Here is a 17,252-nt window from a genome sequence, read left to right on the forward strand (position 1 = left end):
CGTCCTTCCCTTAGCCTGTAGCCCATCATTCCCCAAGCCTGTAGCCCATCCTTCCCCTAGCCTCAAGCAGTCTTTCCCCTTGCCTGTAGCCCATCCTTCCCCTAGCCTCAAGCATCTTTCCCCTAGCCTGTAGCCCATCCTTCCTCTAGCCTGTAGCCCATCCTTCCCCTAGCCTCAAGCCTGCCTTCTCCTAGCCTGTTGCCCTTCCTACCCCTAGCCTGTAGCACATCCTTCCGCTAGCCTCAAACCAGTGTTTCCCCTGGCCTGTAACCCATCCTTCCCCTAGCCTCAAGCCAGTGTTTCCCCTGGCCTGTAACCCATCCTTCCCCTAGCCTCAAGCCCATCCTTCCCCTAGCCCAAGCCCATCCTTCCCCTAGCCTGTAGCCCTTCCTTCCCCTAGCCTCAAGCCTGCCTTCTCCATCGCCTGTTGCCCTTCCTTCCACTAGCGTCTAGCCCTTCCTTTCCCTAGCCTCATGCCTGTCCTTCCCCCAGCCTGTAGCCCGTCCTACCCCTAGCCTGTAGCACATCCTTCCACTAGCCTCAAGCCAGTGTTTCCCCTAGCCTGTAACCCATCCTTCCCCTAGCCTCAAGTCCATCCTTCCCTTAGCCTGTAGCCCATCCTTCCCCTAGCCTCAAGCCTGCCTTCTCCTAGCCTGTTGCCCTTCCTACCCCTAGCCTGTAACCCATCCTTCCCCTAGCCTCAAGCCCATCCTTCCCCTAGCCCAAGCCCATCCTTCCCCTAGCCTGTAGCCCATCCTTCCCCTAGCCTGTAGCCCTTCCTTTCCCTAGCCTCATGCCTGTCCTTCCCCTAGCCTGTAGCCCGTCCTACCCCTAGCCCGTAGCACATCCTTCCGCTAGCCTCAAGCCTGCCTTCTCCTAGCCTGTAGCCCGTCCTACCCCTAGCCCGTAGCACATCCTTCCGCTAGCCTCAAGCCCATCCTTCCCCTAGCCTCAAGCCCATCCTTCCCCTAGCCTCAAGCCCATCCTTCCCCTAGCCTCAAGAACCATGCTAGCTTGTAGCCTGTGTTTCCCATAGCCTGTAGGCCGTATTTCCCATAGCCTCTAGCACATCGTTCCCCTATCCAGTAGACCGTCCTTCCCCTCCGTAGCCTCAAGCCAGCTCTTCCCCTCCCTAGACTCAATCGAGTCCTTCCCCTCCCTAGACTCAAGCCCGTCCTTCCCCTAGACTGTAGCCCGTGCTTCCCCTAGCCTCAAGCAGTCTTTCCCCTTGCCTGAAGCCCATCCTTCCCTTAGCCTGTAGCACATCCTTCCGCTAGCCTCAAGCCAGTGTTTCCCCTAGCCTGTAACCCATCATTCCCCTAGCCTCAAGCCTATCCTTCCCCTAGCCTCAAGCCCATCTTTCCCCTAGCCTGTAGCCCATCCTCCTCTAGCCTGTAGCCCATCCTTCCCCTAGCCTCAAGCCTGCCTTCTCCTAGCCTGTTGCCCTTCCTTCCACTAGCTTCTAGCCCTTCCTTTCCCTAGCCTCATGCCTGTCCTTCCCCTAGCCTGTAGCCCGTCCTACCCCTAGCCTGTAGCACATCCTTCCACTAGCCTCAAGCCAGTGTTTCCCCTAGCCTGTAACCCATCCTTCCCCTAGCCTCAAGTCCATCCTTCCCCTAGCCTCAAGCCCATCCTTCCCCTAGCCTGTAGCCCTTCCTTCCCCTAGCATCAAGCCTGCCTTCTCCTAGCCTGTTGCCCTTCCTTCCCCTAGCTTCTAGCCCATCCTTCTCTTAGCCTGTAGCCCTTCCTTCCCCTAGCCCTTCCTTTTCCTAGCTTATAGCCCTTCGTTTCCCAAGCCTCAAGCCCATCCTTCCCCAAGCCTGTAGCCCGTCCTACCCCTAGCCTCAAGCCCATCCTTCCCCTAGCCTGTAGCCCATCCTTCTCCTAGCCTGTAGCCCATCCTTCCCCTAGCCTGTAGCCCGTCCTACCCCTAGCCTCAAGCCCATCTTTCCCCTAGCCTGTAGCCCATCCTTCCCCTAGCCTCAAGCCCATCCTTCCCCTAGCCTGTAGCCCATCCTTCCCCTAGCCTCAAGCCCATCCTTCCCCTAGCCTGTAGCCAGTGTTTCCAATAGCCTCTAGCCCTTCTTTGGCCTAGCCTGTAGCCTTTCCTTCTCCTAGCCTGCAGCCCGTCCTTTCCCTAGCCTGTAGCCCGTCCTTTCCCTAGCCTGTAGCCCGTCCTTCCCCTAGCCTGTAGCCCGTGTTTGCCCTAGCCTGTAGCCCGTGTTTGCCCTAGCCTGTAGCCTGTGTTTGCTCTAGCCTCTAGCCTGTGTTTGCCCTAGCCTCTAGCCCGTCCCTGCCCTAGCCTGTAGCCCGTCCCTGCCCTAGCCTCTAGCCAAGTAGTCAACCAAAACCAAACACTTATTCTTACCTTCTAGCCAGTTATACTGTATGTAGGTCTCTGTCGGAGCTGTAACCAAGCAATAACGTCTTAACTCACCTTCCTCTATTGTCATTAACCAAAAGGGATGAAGCTAGAGAAGATTTGTGTACATGAGTAGTGCCTGCCTCTACAGCAGTGGTCACCAACCTTTTTTGAGTCAAGATCACTGAGTCAAATTGCAACCCGAGATCTACTGCTCARATGATAATTATAATTTTTTTACGTAAGCCTATGCAACATTAACCTATTAAAAACTGTATACTGTAACAATGACGTTTGTGCAATAAGCTATAGGCCCAATACATTATCAACGCATATTGGCTTTGCTTGAATATCCCTGCATATGCATTGTTGTTAGATCCATATTCTAAAATTATATTTCAAAATTTGAGGTAGGCTATTTTATTAAACATTTTTATTTCACCTTCATTTAACCAGGTAGGCCAGTTGAGAACAAGTTCTCATTTACAACTGCGACCTGGCCAAGATAAAGGAAAGCAATGAGACACAAACAACAACACAGAGTTGCACATGGAATAAACAAACGTACAGTCAATAACACAATAGAAAAAATCTGTATACAGTGTGTGTAAATGAGGTAAGATTAGGGAGGTAAGGCAATAAATAGGCCATGGGGGCGAAGTAATTACAATTTAGCAATTAAACACTGAAGTGATAGATGTGCAGAAGATGAATGTGCAAGTAGAGATACTGGGGTGCAAAGGAGCAATAAATAAATAAATAACAATATGGGGATGAGGTAGTGGGATGGGCTATTTACAGATGGGCTATGTACAGGTGCAATTATCTGTGAGCTGCTCTGACAGCTGATGCTTAAAGTTAGTGAGGGAGGTATGAGTATCCAGCTTCAGTGATTTTTGCAATTCGTTCCAGTCATTGGCAGCAGAGAACTGGAAGGAAAGGCGGCCAAAGTAGGAATTGACGGGTGGGTGCTGCTATGGTGACCAGTGAGCTGAGATAAGGTGGGGCTTTACCTAGCAAAGACTTATAGATGACCTTGAGCCAGTGGGTTTGGTGACAAATATGAAGCGAGGGTCAACGAGAGCATACAGGTCGCAGTGGTGGGTAGTATATAGGGCTTTGGTGACAAAACGGATGGCACTGCGATAGACTGCATCCAATTTGTTGAGGACAGTGTTGGAGGCTATTTTGTAAATGACATCGCCAAAGTCGAGGATCGGTAGGATATTCAGTTTACGAGGGTATGTTTGGCAGCATGAGTGAAGGATGCTTTGTTGTGAAATAGAAAGCCGATTCTAGATTTAATTTTGGATTGGAGATGCTTAATGTGAGTCTGGAAGGAGAGTTTACAGTCTAACCAGACACCTAGGTATTTGTAGTTGTCCACATATTCTAAGTCAGAACCGTCCAGAGTAGTGATGCTCTGGTGCGGGAAGCGATCAGTTGAAGAGCATGCATTTAGTTTTACTTGCATTTAAGAGCAGTTGGAGGCTACGGAAGGAGAGTTGTATGGCATTGAAGTTCGTCTGGAGGTTAGTTTACACAGTGTCCAAAGAAGGGCCAGAAGTATACAGAATGGTGTCGTCTGCGTAGAGGTGGATCAAAGAATCACCAGCAGCAAGAGCGACATCATTAATGTATACAGAGAAGAGAGTCGGCCCGAGAATTGAACCCTGTGGTGCCCCCATAGAGACTGCCAGAGGTTCGGACAACAGGCCCTCCGATTTGACAAAMTGAACTCTGTCTGAGAAGTAGTTGGTGAACCAGGCGAGGCAGTCATTTGAGAAACCAAGGCTGTTGTGTCTGCCGATAAGAATGTGGTGATTGACAGAGTGAAAAGCCTTGGCCAGGTCAATGAATACGGCTGCACAGTATTGTCTTTTATCGATGGCGGTTGTGATATCGTTTAGGACCTTAGGCGTGGCTGAGGTGCACCCATGACCAGCTCGGAAACCAGATTGCATTGCGGAGAAGGTACGGTGGGATTAAAAAATGGTCGGTGATCTGTTTGTTAACTTGGCTTTCGAAGACCTTAGAAAGGCAGGGTAGGATAGATACAGATCTGTAACAGTTTGGGTCTAGAGTGTCTCCCCCTTTGAAGAGGGGGATGAACGCGGCTGCTTTMCGGTCTTTGGGGATCTCAGATGATACGAAAGAGAGGTTGAACAGGCTAGTAATAGGGGTTGCAACAATTGCGGCGGATAATTTTAGAAAGAGAGGGTCCAGATTGTCTAGCCCAACTGATTTGTAGGGGTCCAGATTTTGCAACTCTTTCAGAAAGTCAGCTGTCTGGATTTGGGTGAATGAGAAGTGGAGGAGGCTTGGGCAAGATGCTGTGGGGGGTGCAGGGTGGAAAGCATGGCCAGCCGTAGAAAAATACTTATTGAAATCCTCAATTATCGTGGATTTATCGGTGGTGACAGTGTTTCCTAGCCTCAGTGCAGTGGGCAGCTGGGAGGAGGTGCTCTTATTCTCCATGGACTTTACAGTGTCCCAGAACGTTTTGGACGTTGTGCTACAGGATGCAAATTTCTGTTTGAAAAAGCTAGCCTTTGCTTTCCTAACTGCYTGTGTATCGTGGTTCCTAACTTCCCTGAAAAGTTGCATATCGCGGGGGTTATTCGATGCTAATGCGGTACGCCACAGGATATTTTTGTGCTGGTCAAGGGCAGTCAGGTCTGGAGTGAACCAAGGGCTAAACCTAGGCATTGAGTGACGATGAGAGAGGTTTTGTCTCTAGAGACACCATTTAAACCAGGTGAGGTCACCGCATGTGTGGGAGGTGGAACAAAAGGGCTAACTAAGAAAGAGTCTGTTGTAGCCCCCTCGGACGGTTACGTCGGCAGACCAGTCGTGATGGATCGGCAGGGCTCCGTGTAGGCAGTAAAAGGGTCCAGGCCAATTAGCAAAATAGGTATTGTAGCCCAAGAAATTGGCTGATGGATCTCTTCAGCTAACAGTCCGATATGCTCTAGACATCTAGCGGGCCGCGGCTAGCAGGCTAGCGGATGGGCCTTCAGGGGACGTCGCAGCGGAGGAGCCTGTTGAAACCCCCTCAGGCGGATTACGTCGGTAGACCAGTCGTGATGGATCAGCGGGGCTCTGTGTCGGCAGTAAAAGGGGTCCAGGCCAATTGGCAAAATAGGTATTGTAGCCCAAGGAGTGGTTGATGGACCTCTTCAGCTAGCCGGGAGATGGGCCTAGCACAAGGCTAGTTCCAGGCTAACTGGTGCTTGCTTCGGGACAGAGACATTAGCCAGGAGTAGCCACTCGGATAGCAGCTAGCTAGCTGTGCTGATCCAGGTGAAAAGGTTCAGCTTGCGGTAGGAATCYGGAGATATGGAGATTTGGTGGAGAAAAAGCAGTCCGGTATGCTCTGGGTTGAATCGCGCTGTGCAGAGTGGCAGGACTTGGACTGGACTAAGGTTAGCTGATGACCGCTAGCAGTGGCTAACTGACTACTAGCTAGTAGCTAGTTAGCTGGCTAGCTTCTGTTGGGAGTTCCGGTTCATGTTAATGGACAGTCCAGCAGGAGTCGGCTGTGTAGCCGAGTGATCATAGGGTCCGAAGAGCAGCACTAGATGAAACAGGGAACTGTTTAGTAGTCGATTACTACGTTGTGTGAGCGGGAGACACGGCGTTCAGAGAGCTAGCAGGCTGGGGCTAGCAGATGGATCATCACCAAACATCCACGACGCAGAGGCCGGTTGAGAGCACAGTTACGTCAGCAGACCAGTCGTGATGGATCGGATGGGGCTCCATGTTGACAAAGGGTTCAGTCCAATTGGCAAGGGAAATGTTGTAGTTGGTGTACTTCGTTTGCTAGCCGGGAGATGGGCCTAGCTCGGGGCTAACTGGTGCATGCTTCTGGACAAGGGCGTTAGCCATAATAGCTCCTCGGTAGCAACTAGCTAGCTGCGAAGATCCGGTGTAATGGTCCAGAGCTTGCGGCAGGAATCCAGAGATGTAGTGGAAAAAAGCAATCCGATATGCTCAGGGCTGGTATCGCGCTGTGCAGTCTGGCAGGTATTATCCGGGATATCCAGGCTAAAGCGGCAGGAGTCCGAGCTAAAGGTAAAAACCGCTAGCAGAGGCTAACAATGACTAAATAACTAGTAACCAGTTTTAAGGTCTAAAAAAAATAGCTGATCAGTACCACACTGAGTGAGGCGGGTTGCAGGAATGTATATTTATTTTGAAAATGGAAAAAAGAGATTGAGATGTACACAACAACAAAAAACTAAAAAACTAAAAAGACAATATTTACATGGGACGAAAACAAACATGTCTTACTGCTGTGCCATCTTGGACACACTATATGATCACATCAGTAATAGATCCGTTGTTGTATTACTTGTGAGGCACAGCTGAGTGACATTTAAATTATTTATTTTACTGGGCTGATGGTGCTTGCATCTGATGGTCAGTCTCAGCGTCCCTCCCCTCTCCCTTTCCTTCACTGACACTGACCAAAAAAGGACACCTTCTTTCAGCTGATGGCAGCTGATGGCACCGCATTATTTCTGCCTCACACACAAATTCATGTTGTTACTCCTATGAACTGAGAAAGGGAAATATTCCTCGATATTAAAAAAGACCCAAGCCGCTAATAATAACAATGCAAAGTCTATCCTTCCCCTAGCCTAGCCTCTAGCTCTTCTATGTTGTAGAATCCAGATATGAAGGGACAGGGTCGACGGAAGAGAATAACTTGGACACAACTTGGGTCGAGTGGACAGGGACATAAGTTCAATGAATTGAGACCCATCCAGCTAAGATACCCCAGGATGAGAATCAGGTTTACCAGAGTTTACTGAGTCATCTGGGGCCAAGGGGTCATTCTCTCTCTTAAGGTTTGCCTGACAAAAAACCTTCTCTCTGGATGTTTTGGAGATGCAGTGTCTGTATAGTGTATACTTCAGTACAGTAAAACATTCAAGGTAATATTCGTGGCATATGGTTTATGAACTGGTACAAAAAAACTACACTTGATTTAACACTAACTTTTTCAATTTAAATTATTATAGAACATTTTTGCCACCAACAGAATGCTATATATATATATGGGGCATGCGACAATCTCAGCTCTGTAGATTTTGCTGCGAAGAGACAGAATCAACAGATCAATTATTCTGGTATTGCCCCTATGTAGCTTGTTTCTGGTCACAGGTTCAGGAATGGTTAAAAAAAATCACAACATGCACTTAAAATAGCAGTGTTGGGCGATTTGGAAAGCCATAGTCAGTCAATAAATAATATAATAATACTCGTAGGAAAGGTTATCATCTTTAGCTCACAATCTGTGGATAATGTACGATTAGAAAGGTTAACATTTTTTGTCAAACATCACAGCACAGTTGAAAAATATATGGCACATGGAAACCAAATGAGGGTGGTCTATGGTGATAAGTGGGATGGGCTGAGAGTGGCTGAGGGTTGGGATTAAAGAGCTGATGTTTGGTAATGTATTATTGTTATAAGACTGCTTTATATAAAAGTACCATGTATGTAAAATGTGTATGTAAAATGTATACATAACATGTATGTATATTTTGCAAAAAAGCTGTAAAAAAACCTACAATTTTTTCCCCCTCAGAAGAGTGGGGGTTAATAATAAAAAATAAAATAAATGTTAAAAGTTATATTTGTGAATTTCTATTTTAGTAATTTTGCAGACCTAATACATACATATGATTTGGTGATTCATATACACATGTTGAATCAGCATGGTAAAGTAGTGTGTTTGTGACTGTGTTTCCTCACCCTTCAGTAGAGTTGTTGAGTTGAGTTTCAGCAGAATTGTTGAGATGTCCTGCATCTTTACTCTGCTGCTGGACCTTAAGCAGGGTTGCGGCCCTCATGGCTCCCTCCTCACCCTCGTACTCCCTCAGGTCTTTTACATCCTTCATCTGCCCCGTCAGGACTTTTGCCACAAATGCCACTATATACTGTAGGGAGAGAGAGGGGGGATGGGGATCAGGGGTTAGAGGGGAGAGAGGTTTGATGTCACATATTCAGTCCAGTTTATTTTGAATGTATCAACCCCTGACAGAGGCATTAGACATATTAGGCTAATACGAATGTAGAAGACCAGGTAATAGTCATAAAACTGTCAAGACATGTTATTTACTTCTTGGGAACACATATCTGTGAGTGGTTGCCCTCTCTGAATTAGATTAGTCTTGTTTTACCTAGAGTCTGACTAATGAGGTAGCTACAGTATGTGTGCACACCACTGTGAGATTTGTGACCTGCTGCAGACGGAGGTCCAACACTCACCAAAAACCAGTAGATATTCATGCAGAGGAGTGTCAAGAGGAGTGAGTTGAAGAAGAAGTAGAAGGGTATGTTTGGGACGGACTGGAGGCTGGACACACAGGTGGCGTACAGAACCTTCAGAGGAAACCAGTAGAGACGAAACCAAAACCTGCACAGAGGAACAGTGTTATTCAGACGCTTTAGGGTAGAAAGATTACCATTGTCTAGGGTTTCAAACACCCTTGTTATCTGTCAGGACAGGTGTGTGTGTGTGTGGGTGTGTGTGTGTGTGTGTGTCGTGTTGTTGTTGTGTGTTGTGTGTGTGTGTGTGTGTGTGTGTGTGTGTGTGTGTGTGTATGTGTGTGTGTGTATCCAGGCATGCAGGCGTGTGTGCTTGTTAGTATTGGGGAAGCTACTCTAAACATATAGTTACCAAGCAAGGGCTCTATAGTGCAACCATTTTACTCGCATATGCACCTAAATATTTTGCTGTGCGACCTGGATTTCTTTATTTAGGAGTAGCAGTGCACCTAGAAAAAAATTACCCAGATGATAATTATTGCAATGATTACCTGAGTGTCATGGAGAATACACCGAGCGCAGATTAATGATTTCATGCTTGTACCATTACTACAAAGAAAACGTCTTGTTACTGGAAATATTTTTCATTGTGCTCCTAAATTTGTGTTCCTCGTCAAAAAACGTCAGAGTAGAGCCCTGCAATCTACCAATTAATTCACACTGGAAGAAGTTATGTTACACTAAAGTTACCCTTAAGAAAAATATAGTTTACTATACTAAACTATTTTGAAAAAGTAATTCTGTGAACGAAATTTTACTTTGTACATCTTGTCTTTGGTGTCATAAACAATCCTTGTTTCCTGCCTGTGCCTGGTAAAGATATGGGGGGGGGGGGGGGGGGGGGGCGTCATGACCTCCTCCTTTAGACTATTTGGCAGAACGCCCAGAATATGTTCTTTAAGTTAAGGTAGGAGACGGTGCCAGACACATCCCGGAACGAACGCCTATGTAACCTGTCTGTAACCAGTATATAAGGGAACTAAACGGGACTACCCCGTTAGAGCTCCTGACAGACGTTCACTATGGTGCATCAAGTTTGTTGGAATCTCTCCAGTTAACTGAAAATAAACAATGATTAATTTAAGATCGACTTCGACTGTCCCTGTGTAAGAATTTTCACAACAGTTCACTACATCCAAACTACTTTGTGATAATTTATCATATCTAAATCTAAAATGTCCTAGACTACAAATTGCAAGGTCAGATCACTCTGGAGTAAAATGTTAACAGAATGTGTAGTTTAGCATATTAAACACAAAAACTATGTTTCAAGTTTAAATTAGAAAGGGGTTATGCTGAAAAAGAAAGGATATTCTTTCCTACTTGACCCATATTTTATTTTCTATTTGCAAAGAAAGTTGTGTAGTTCCAGTAGTTAGCTACACCACTAAATGGCAAAACAAGTAATTAACTACTGAAACACTACTTAGATTTGAATTTAGTTCAACTACCACCAAGCTACTGAAACATGTAGTTAAATCACTAGTTGAACTACATGTAGTTCACTACTCCCCAACACTGGTGCTTGTCTGTGTGTGTCTTCTCTCTCCTCACCAGGTGATGCTGAAGCTGACAGAGCCCATGTTGGACAGGATGTCGTTGATGAGGTAGTAGCCCCCTCCACGGGTCTTGAAGTATACGTTGAGCTTGGTGAACTCCAGCTGGATGTCATTGATGTCGTGGAGGAACAACACCAGCAACCCAATGTTGTGGAATCTGAGAGGAGAGAGCAGTGGGGAGCACAGTGTCAGTACACAAACAATATTAGCCGAGGACATAGCTGTGCTGTTATCTGGATGGTGCAATGTGAAAGCCAAGGGGTTAGTCTTAGTCAATGACACGGATTGACTTTGAAACAAATATTGTTTAAAGCAAGGGAATAGTCTTACAGTCATCAAATAACACCGGGTTTTTTCAACATCAAATAACCTAGATCCTTTTTACACTATGACAAATCAGCATTCTGCATTCTTAGAAAAAAGGGTTAAAAAAAAGCTTTTCATCTGTCCCCATAGGAGAACCCTTTTTGGTTCCATTTAAAAACCCTTTTTGTTCTAGGTAGAACCATTTTCCTCTGTGGAAAGGGTTCTACATGGAACCCAAAACGGTTCCTCTTGTAACCAAAAGGGTTATACCTGGAACCAACAAGGGTTCTTCAAAGGGTTCTCCTATGGGGCCCAATATTGTTTTCTAAGAGTGTGATTCGACAACTCGACAAAAACATCTACAACTATCGTTTACAACTATTGCTAAGAGGATATGTTGCCAATATTTCATCAATGTCCCTGAAAGGCAGTAGATTACAAAGCATCACATTTCGGTAGTGTTTCCGAAACCTGGGGCCACCAGGCAGGCAGGCAGTGGTCAGCTACCTGAAAGCGTAGGAGAAGGTGATGAGGGCCAGGGTGATGACGTGGTGCACCACCATGACGGTAGAATCCTTCCTCCAGGCATCCATGTAGACCGTGGCATAGATGGAGTGTCCGTAGAAGCTGCCCTGGATCAGGTAGGCGATGGCGATGTCCGTGGGCACCGTCATGCCACGCTTCCATTCTGGGAGAGGGAGAAGACAGAGAGAGAGGCTAAGGGTTAGAAGAGTGGCCTGGGGGAACTCCACAGGAGAAAGGCAAACACATGCTGGCACACACACACGCACGCACGTACACACAAACATGCCTACTGGAACATACACACATGCAAACACAGACGCACACTGGCATAGACAGAACAAACATGCTGGCTGACACACACATACACACGCACATACAGTATCAGTCAAAAATTTGGACACACATACTCATTCAAGGGTTTTTCTTTACTTTTTACTATTTTTTACATTGTAGAATAATAGTGAAGACATCAAAACTATGAAATAACACATTTGGAATCATGTAGTAACCAAAAAGGTGTTAAACAAATCAAAATATATTWAAAATTTGAGATTCTTCAAAGTTGCCACCTTTGCCTTGATGACAGCTTTGCACACTCTTGACATTCTCTCAACCAGCTTCATGAGGTAGTCACCTGGAATGCATTTCAATTAAGGTGTGCCTTGTTAAAAGTTAATTTGTAGAATTTCTTTCCTTTTTAATGCATTTGGGCCAATCAGTTGTGTTGTGACAAGGTAGGGGTGGTATACAGAAGATAGCCCTATTTGGCAAGAACAGCTCAAATAAGCAAAGAGAAATGACAGTCCATCGTTACTTTAAGACATGAAGGTCAGTCAATCCTTTGAATGTTTCTTCTTGTGCAGTCGCAAAAGCCATCAAGCGCTATGATGAAACTGGCTCTCATGAGGACCGCCACAGACCGAGAGTTACCTCTGCTGCAGAAGATAAGTTCATTAGAGTTACCAGCCTCAGAAATCGGCAATTAACTGCACCTCAGATTGCACCTCACAGAGTTCAAGTAACAGACACATCTCAACAACAACTGTTCAAAGGAGAATGCGTGAATCAGGCCTTCATGGTCGAATTGCTGCAAAGAAACCACTACTAAAAGACACCAATAAGAAGAAGGAACTTGCTTGGGCCAAGAAACACGAGCAATGGACATTAGACCGGTGGAAATCTGAAATGTTGGGTTCCAACCGCTGTGTCTTTGTGAGACGCAGAGTAGGTGAACTGATGATCTCCACATGTGTGGTTCCCACCGTGAAGCATGGAGGAGGTGGTGTGATGGTGCATTGCTGGTGACACTGTCAGTGATTTATTTAGAATTCAAGGCACACTTGACCAGCATGGCTACCACAGCATTCTGCAGAGATACACCATCCCATGTGGTTTGCGCTTAGTTGGACTATCATTTGTTTTTCAACAGGTCAATGACCCAACACACTTCCAGGCTGTGTAAGGGCTATTTGACCAAGAAGGCCAGTGATGGAGTGCTGCATCAGATGACCTGTCCTCCATAATCACCCAACCTCAACCCAATTGAGATGGTTTGGGATGAGTTTGACCGCAGAGTGAAGGAAAAGCAGCCAACAAGTGCTCAGCATATGTGGGAACTCATTCAAGACTGTTGCAAAAGCATTACAAATTGAGTGAGGGTATGCCGTTACCTTTCTTAAAGAAAATGCCAAAAAGAATAACTATTGTTATTTTATATTTTTTTAATAAATAAAAACAAAAAGTATCCAGATAATATAAAGCGTTCTATAACAATGCTTAACTCCATGCTATGCTAGAAACAAGCTTTAAAATGGACACAAAAGACGCATCTGATGCATATTGGTATGTATTGATTAGTCTATATGACATTCTGAAGCTGAGCTGCATCCTTCAATATTTGAGGAGACARAAAAWGGACTTTGCTATTCTGTCCTTATTAATTGAGCCTTTCACAGAATATCTTTCAACCCAAGCAGCTTCTGTTGTTGGGTTAAGCAACAGACGAGTAGCCAGCAGTTGAAGCTTAAAATKTTATGCCTCTGTCTGGGTGGAAGCGTACACTAAATTACCAAAAGTATGTGGACACCTGCCCTTCGAACATCTCATTCCAAAATCATGGCCATTAATATGGAGTTGGTCCCCCCTTTGCTGCTATAACAGCCTCTACTCTTCTGGGAAGGCTTTCCACTAGATGTTGKAACATTGCTGCAGGGTCTTGCTTCCATTCAGCCACAAGAGCATTAGTGAGGTCGGGCACTGATGTTGGGCGATTAGGCCTGGCTCGCAGTCGACATTCCAATTCATCCCAAAGGTGTTCGATAGGGTTGAGGTCAGGGCTCTGTGCAGGCCAGTCAAGTTCTTACACACCGATCTTRACAAACCATTTCTGCATGGACCTCGCTTTGTGCACGGGGGCATTGTCATGCTGAAACAGGAAAGGGCCTTCCCCAAACTGTTGCCACAAAGTTGGAAGCACAGAATCGTCTAGAATGTTATTTTATGCTGTAGCGTTAAGATTTCCCTTCACTGGAACCAAGGGGCCTAGCCCAAACCAATGCAAAACAGCCCCAGACCTTTATTCCTCCTCCTCCAAACTTTACAGTTGGCACTATGGATTGGGGCAGGTAGCGTTCGCCTGGCCAAACCCAGATTAGTCCGTCGGACTGCCAGATGAAGTGTGATTCATCACTCCAGAGAACGTGTTTCCACTGCTCCAGAGTCCAATGCGGTGAGCTTTACACCACTATTACACCACTACTATTGTCTATGGAGATAGCATGGCTGTGTGTTCAATTTTATACACCTGTCAGCACAGGTGTGGCTGAAATAGCCAAATCCACAAATTTTAAGAGGTGTCCACATACTTTTGTATATACAGTATAGTGTAACTTTTCAAAGTGCCATGCTTCGATTCATGAAGATGTCTTATATTGAATTATTTGCAAACAGCAAACGTTTCGTTGCAAACAAGACACTCTGGTTTGATATAGGAGAAATATGGTAAGAATACCTATTCCTATGTCCATTCTTCCCTGAAACTTCTATTTGCATTTTCACCTTTCTTTTGAAACTTTTTCAGAGCAACATTTTCTCTTTATTGCAAGCTGTTTTTCAAAATCAACGCACAAACAAATATTAAAAAACGAATTAATAGAGACATTGGTGATTTTATCAGTGAAATCAGATTAGGATATGTTAATGAAATTGAACTGATTATATAGCCTACTAATCAGGTGTGTAAAATTGTGTTTAAATTGTAGTGTTGGCCTATGAATTAGTATTACAGCGCAAGACCCCTTGACTTTTTCCACATATTGTTACACTACAGCCTTATTCTAAAATGGGTTAAATTAAATCAACACACAATACCCCATAACGACAAAGCAAAAACTGGTTTTTAGACATTTTTGCAAAAAAACGAGAGAAAAAAACAGAAATATCTGTCACGTCCTGACCTTAGTTCCTTTTTTGTGTCTCTATTTTAGTTTGGTCAGGGCGTGAGTTGGGGTGGGCAGTCTATGTTCTTTTTTCTAGGTTGTTGGTTTTCTATGTTTAGCCTGGTGTGGTTCCCAATCAGAGGCAGCTGTCTATCGTTGTCTCTGATTGGGAGCCATATTTAGGTAGCCTGTTTTTCATTGTGTGTTGTGGGTGATTGTTTTCTGTTTAGTGTATGTTCATCTGGCAGAACTGTTTAATTTTCCCTCGTTGTTGGTTTGTGTAGTGTTCAGTTTTAGTTAAATATGACGAACACTTACCACGCTGCACATTGGTCCGATCCTTGCTACTCCTCATCCGACGAAGAGGAGATCCGTTACAATATCACATTTACATAAGTATTCAGTACTTTGTTGAAGCACCTTTGGCAGCGATTACAGCCTTAAGTCTTCTTGGGTATGACACTACAAGCCTGGCACACCTGTATTTGGGGAGTTTATCCCATTCTTCTCTGCAGATCCTTTCAGATCCTTTCAATCAGGTTGGATGGGGAGTGTCGCTACACAGCTATTTAAAGATCTCTCCAGAGATGTTCGATCGGGTTCAGGTCCGGGCTCCGGCTGGGCCACTCAAGAACATTCAGAGACTTTTCCAGAAGCCACTTCTGCATTGTCTTGGCTGTGTGCTGAGGGTTGTTGTCCTGTTCAAAGTTTAACCTTCGCCCCAGCCTGAGGTCCTGAGCGCTCTGGAGCAGGTTTTCATCAAAGATCTTTCTGTACTTTGCTCCCTTCATCTTTCCCTCGGTCCTGAGCATGCACAGACCAGCTGGCTGGAGTGCTTACGGACTTATTCAATCTCTCTATATCCCAGTCTATAGTCCCCACTTGCTTCAAGATGTCCACCATTGCTCCTGTACCCAAGAAAGCCAAAGGTAACTGAACTAAATGATTATCGCCACATAGCATTCACTTCTGTCATCATGAAGTGCTTTGAGAGGCTAGTTAAGGATCATATCTCCTCCACCTTCCCTGACACCCTAGACCTACTTAAATGTGTATACCGCCCCAATAGATCCACAGGCGACGCAATCGCCATTGCACTGCCCTATCCCATCTGGACAAGAGGAATACCTATGTAAGAATGCTGTTCATTGCCTATAGCTCAGCGTTCAACACCATAGTAAGCTCATCATTAAGCTTGGGGCCCAACATCTGAACCCCGCCCTCTGCAACTGGGTCCTGGACTTCCTGACAGGCCGTCCCCAGGTGGTGAAGGCAGGAAACAAAACCTCCACTTCACTGATCCTCAACACTGGGGCCCCACAGGGGTGCGTGCTCAGCCCTCTCCTGTACTCCCTGTTCACCCGTGCCCATGCATGCCTTCAACTCAATCATCAAGTTTGCAGACGACACAACAGCAGTAGGCCTGATACCAACAATGACGAGACAGCCTACAGTGAGGAGGTGAGGGCTCTGGCGGAGTGGTGCCAGGAAAATAACCTCTCCCTCAACCTCAACAAAATGAAGTAGCTGATAATGGACTTCAGGAGACAGCAGAGGGAGCACGCCCTTATCCACATCAACGGGACAGCAGTGGAGAAGGTGAAAAGCTTCAAGTTCTTTGGAGTACACATGACGGAAAATCTGAAATGGTCCACCCACAAAGACAGTGTGGTGAAGAAGGCGCAACAGCGCCTCTTCAACCTCAGGTGGCTGAAGAAATTTGTCTTGGCCCCTAAGACCCTCACAAACTTTACAAAAGCACAATTGAGAGCATCCTGTGAGGTTGTATCACCGCTTGGTACAGCAACTGCACCGCCCGCAACCGCAGGGCTCTCCAGAGAGTGGTGCGGTCTGCCCAAGGCATCACCGTGGGCACACTGCCTGCCCTTCAGGACACCTACAAGAACCGATGTCACAGGAAGGCCAAAAAGATCATCAAGAACATCAACCACCCCAGCCACGGCCTGTTCACACCGCTATCATCCAGAAGGCAAGGTCAGTACAGGTGCATCAAAGCTGAGACAGAAGCTGTTTTTCAGTCTCTCGATCTCAAGGCCATTATATTGTTAAATAGCTATCACTAGCCAGCTACCACCTGGTTACTCAATCCTGCACCTTAGAGGCTGCTGCCCAATGTACATATTTATGGTATCACTGGTCACTTTAATAATGGAACAAGTTACTTTAATAGTATTTACATACTGCTTTACTCATTTCATATTCATTTCGGGGTGACAGGTAGCCTAGTGGTTAGAGCGTTGGGCCAGTAACCGAAAGGTTGCTAGATTAAATCCCCAAACTGACAAGGTAAAAATCTGTCATTCTGACCCTGAACAATTTACTGACTTTATTGTCCCCATGGGGAAGTTTTGTTGCAGTGTCATGTACACGTTTAAATACAAAACAAAATTGACAATACAACTTTTCATAACAGTTACATACCAATAAAACTTTTTTTTTAAATTAAAGACTAGCCTGAGCTATTTAGGAGGGATATCACACCTGGCACAAATGATTGTCTAGTTCTGTTTTTCCTGCTGAGGGATGCCCTATACCTGCGCCCAGAGAGGAGTAGTTCAAAGTCAAGGTACAGGGGGTGGCTTGGGTCTAAAATGATTTTGTGAGCCTTGCGGAGGGCCCTGACCTTAAAGATATCATCCAGGCCTGTCTGTTTGACTCCAAGTACCTTGCTTGCTGTGGTGATAATCCTTCTCAGCATATTTC

The 17,252-nt window shown here is 45.7% G+C and overlaps 1 protein-coding gene across 2 annotated transcripts in view; it reads right to left on the bottom strand.

Moving 5' to 3' along the window:
• The window catches only part of LOC111952102 (ceramide synthase 1-like), an 89,702-nt gene that overhangs the window by 6,888 nt on the left and 65,562 nt on the right, over positions 1-17,252 (bottom strand). For both annotated transcript variants that reach the window (XM_023970584.2, XM_023970585.2), the window contains exons 3-6: positions 11,074-11,254; positions 10,256-10,417; positions 8,642-8,789; positions 8,126-8,310 (exon numbers count right to left, since the gene is read on the bottom strand). In XM_023970584.2, coding sequence (XP_023826352.1) covers positions 8,126-8,310; positions 8,642-8,789; positions 10,256-10,417; positions 11,074-11,254 — 676 coding nt within the window. The remainder of the gene's footprint in view (positions 1-8,125; positions 8,311-8,641; positions 8,790-10,255; positions 10,418-11,073; positions 11,255-17,252) is intronic.

Source organism: Salvelinus sp. IW2-2015, linkage group LG26 (assembly GCF_002910315.2).
Source record: "Salvelinus sp. IW2-2015 linkage group LG26, ASM291031v2, whole genome shotgun sequence".
NCBI lineage: Eukaryota > Metazoa > Chordata > Actinopteri > Salmoniformes > Salmonidae > Salvelinus > Salvelinus sp. IW2-2015.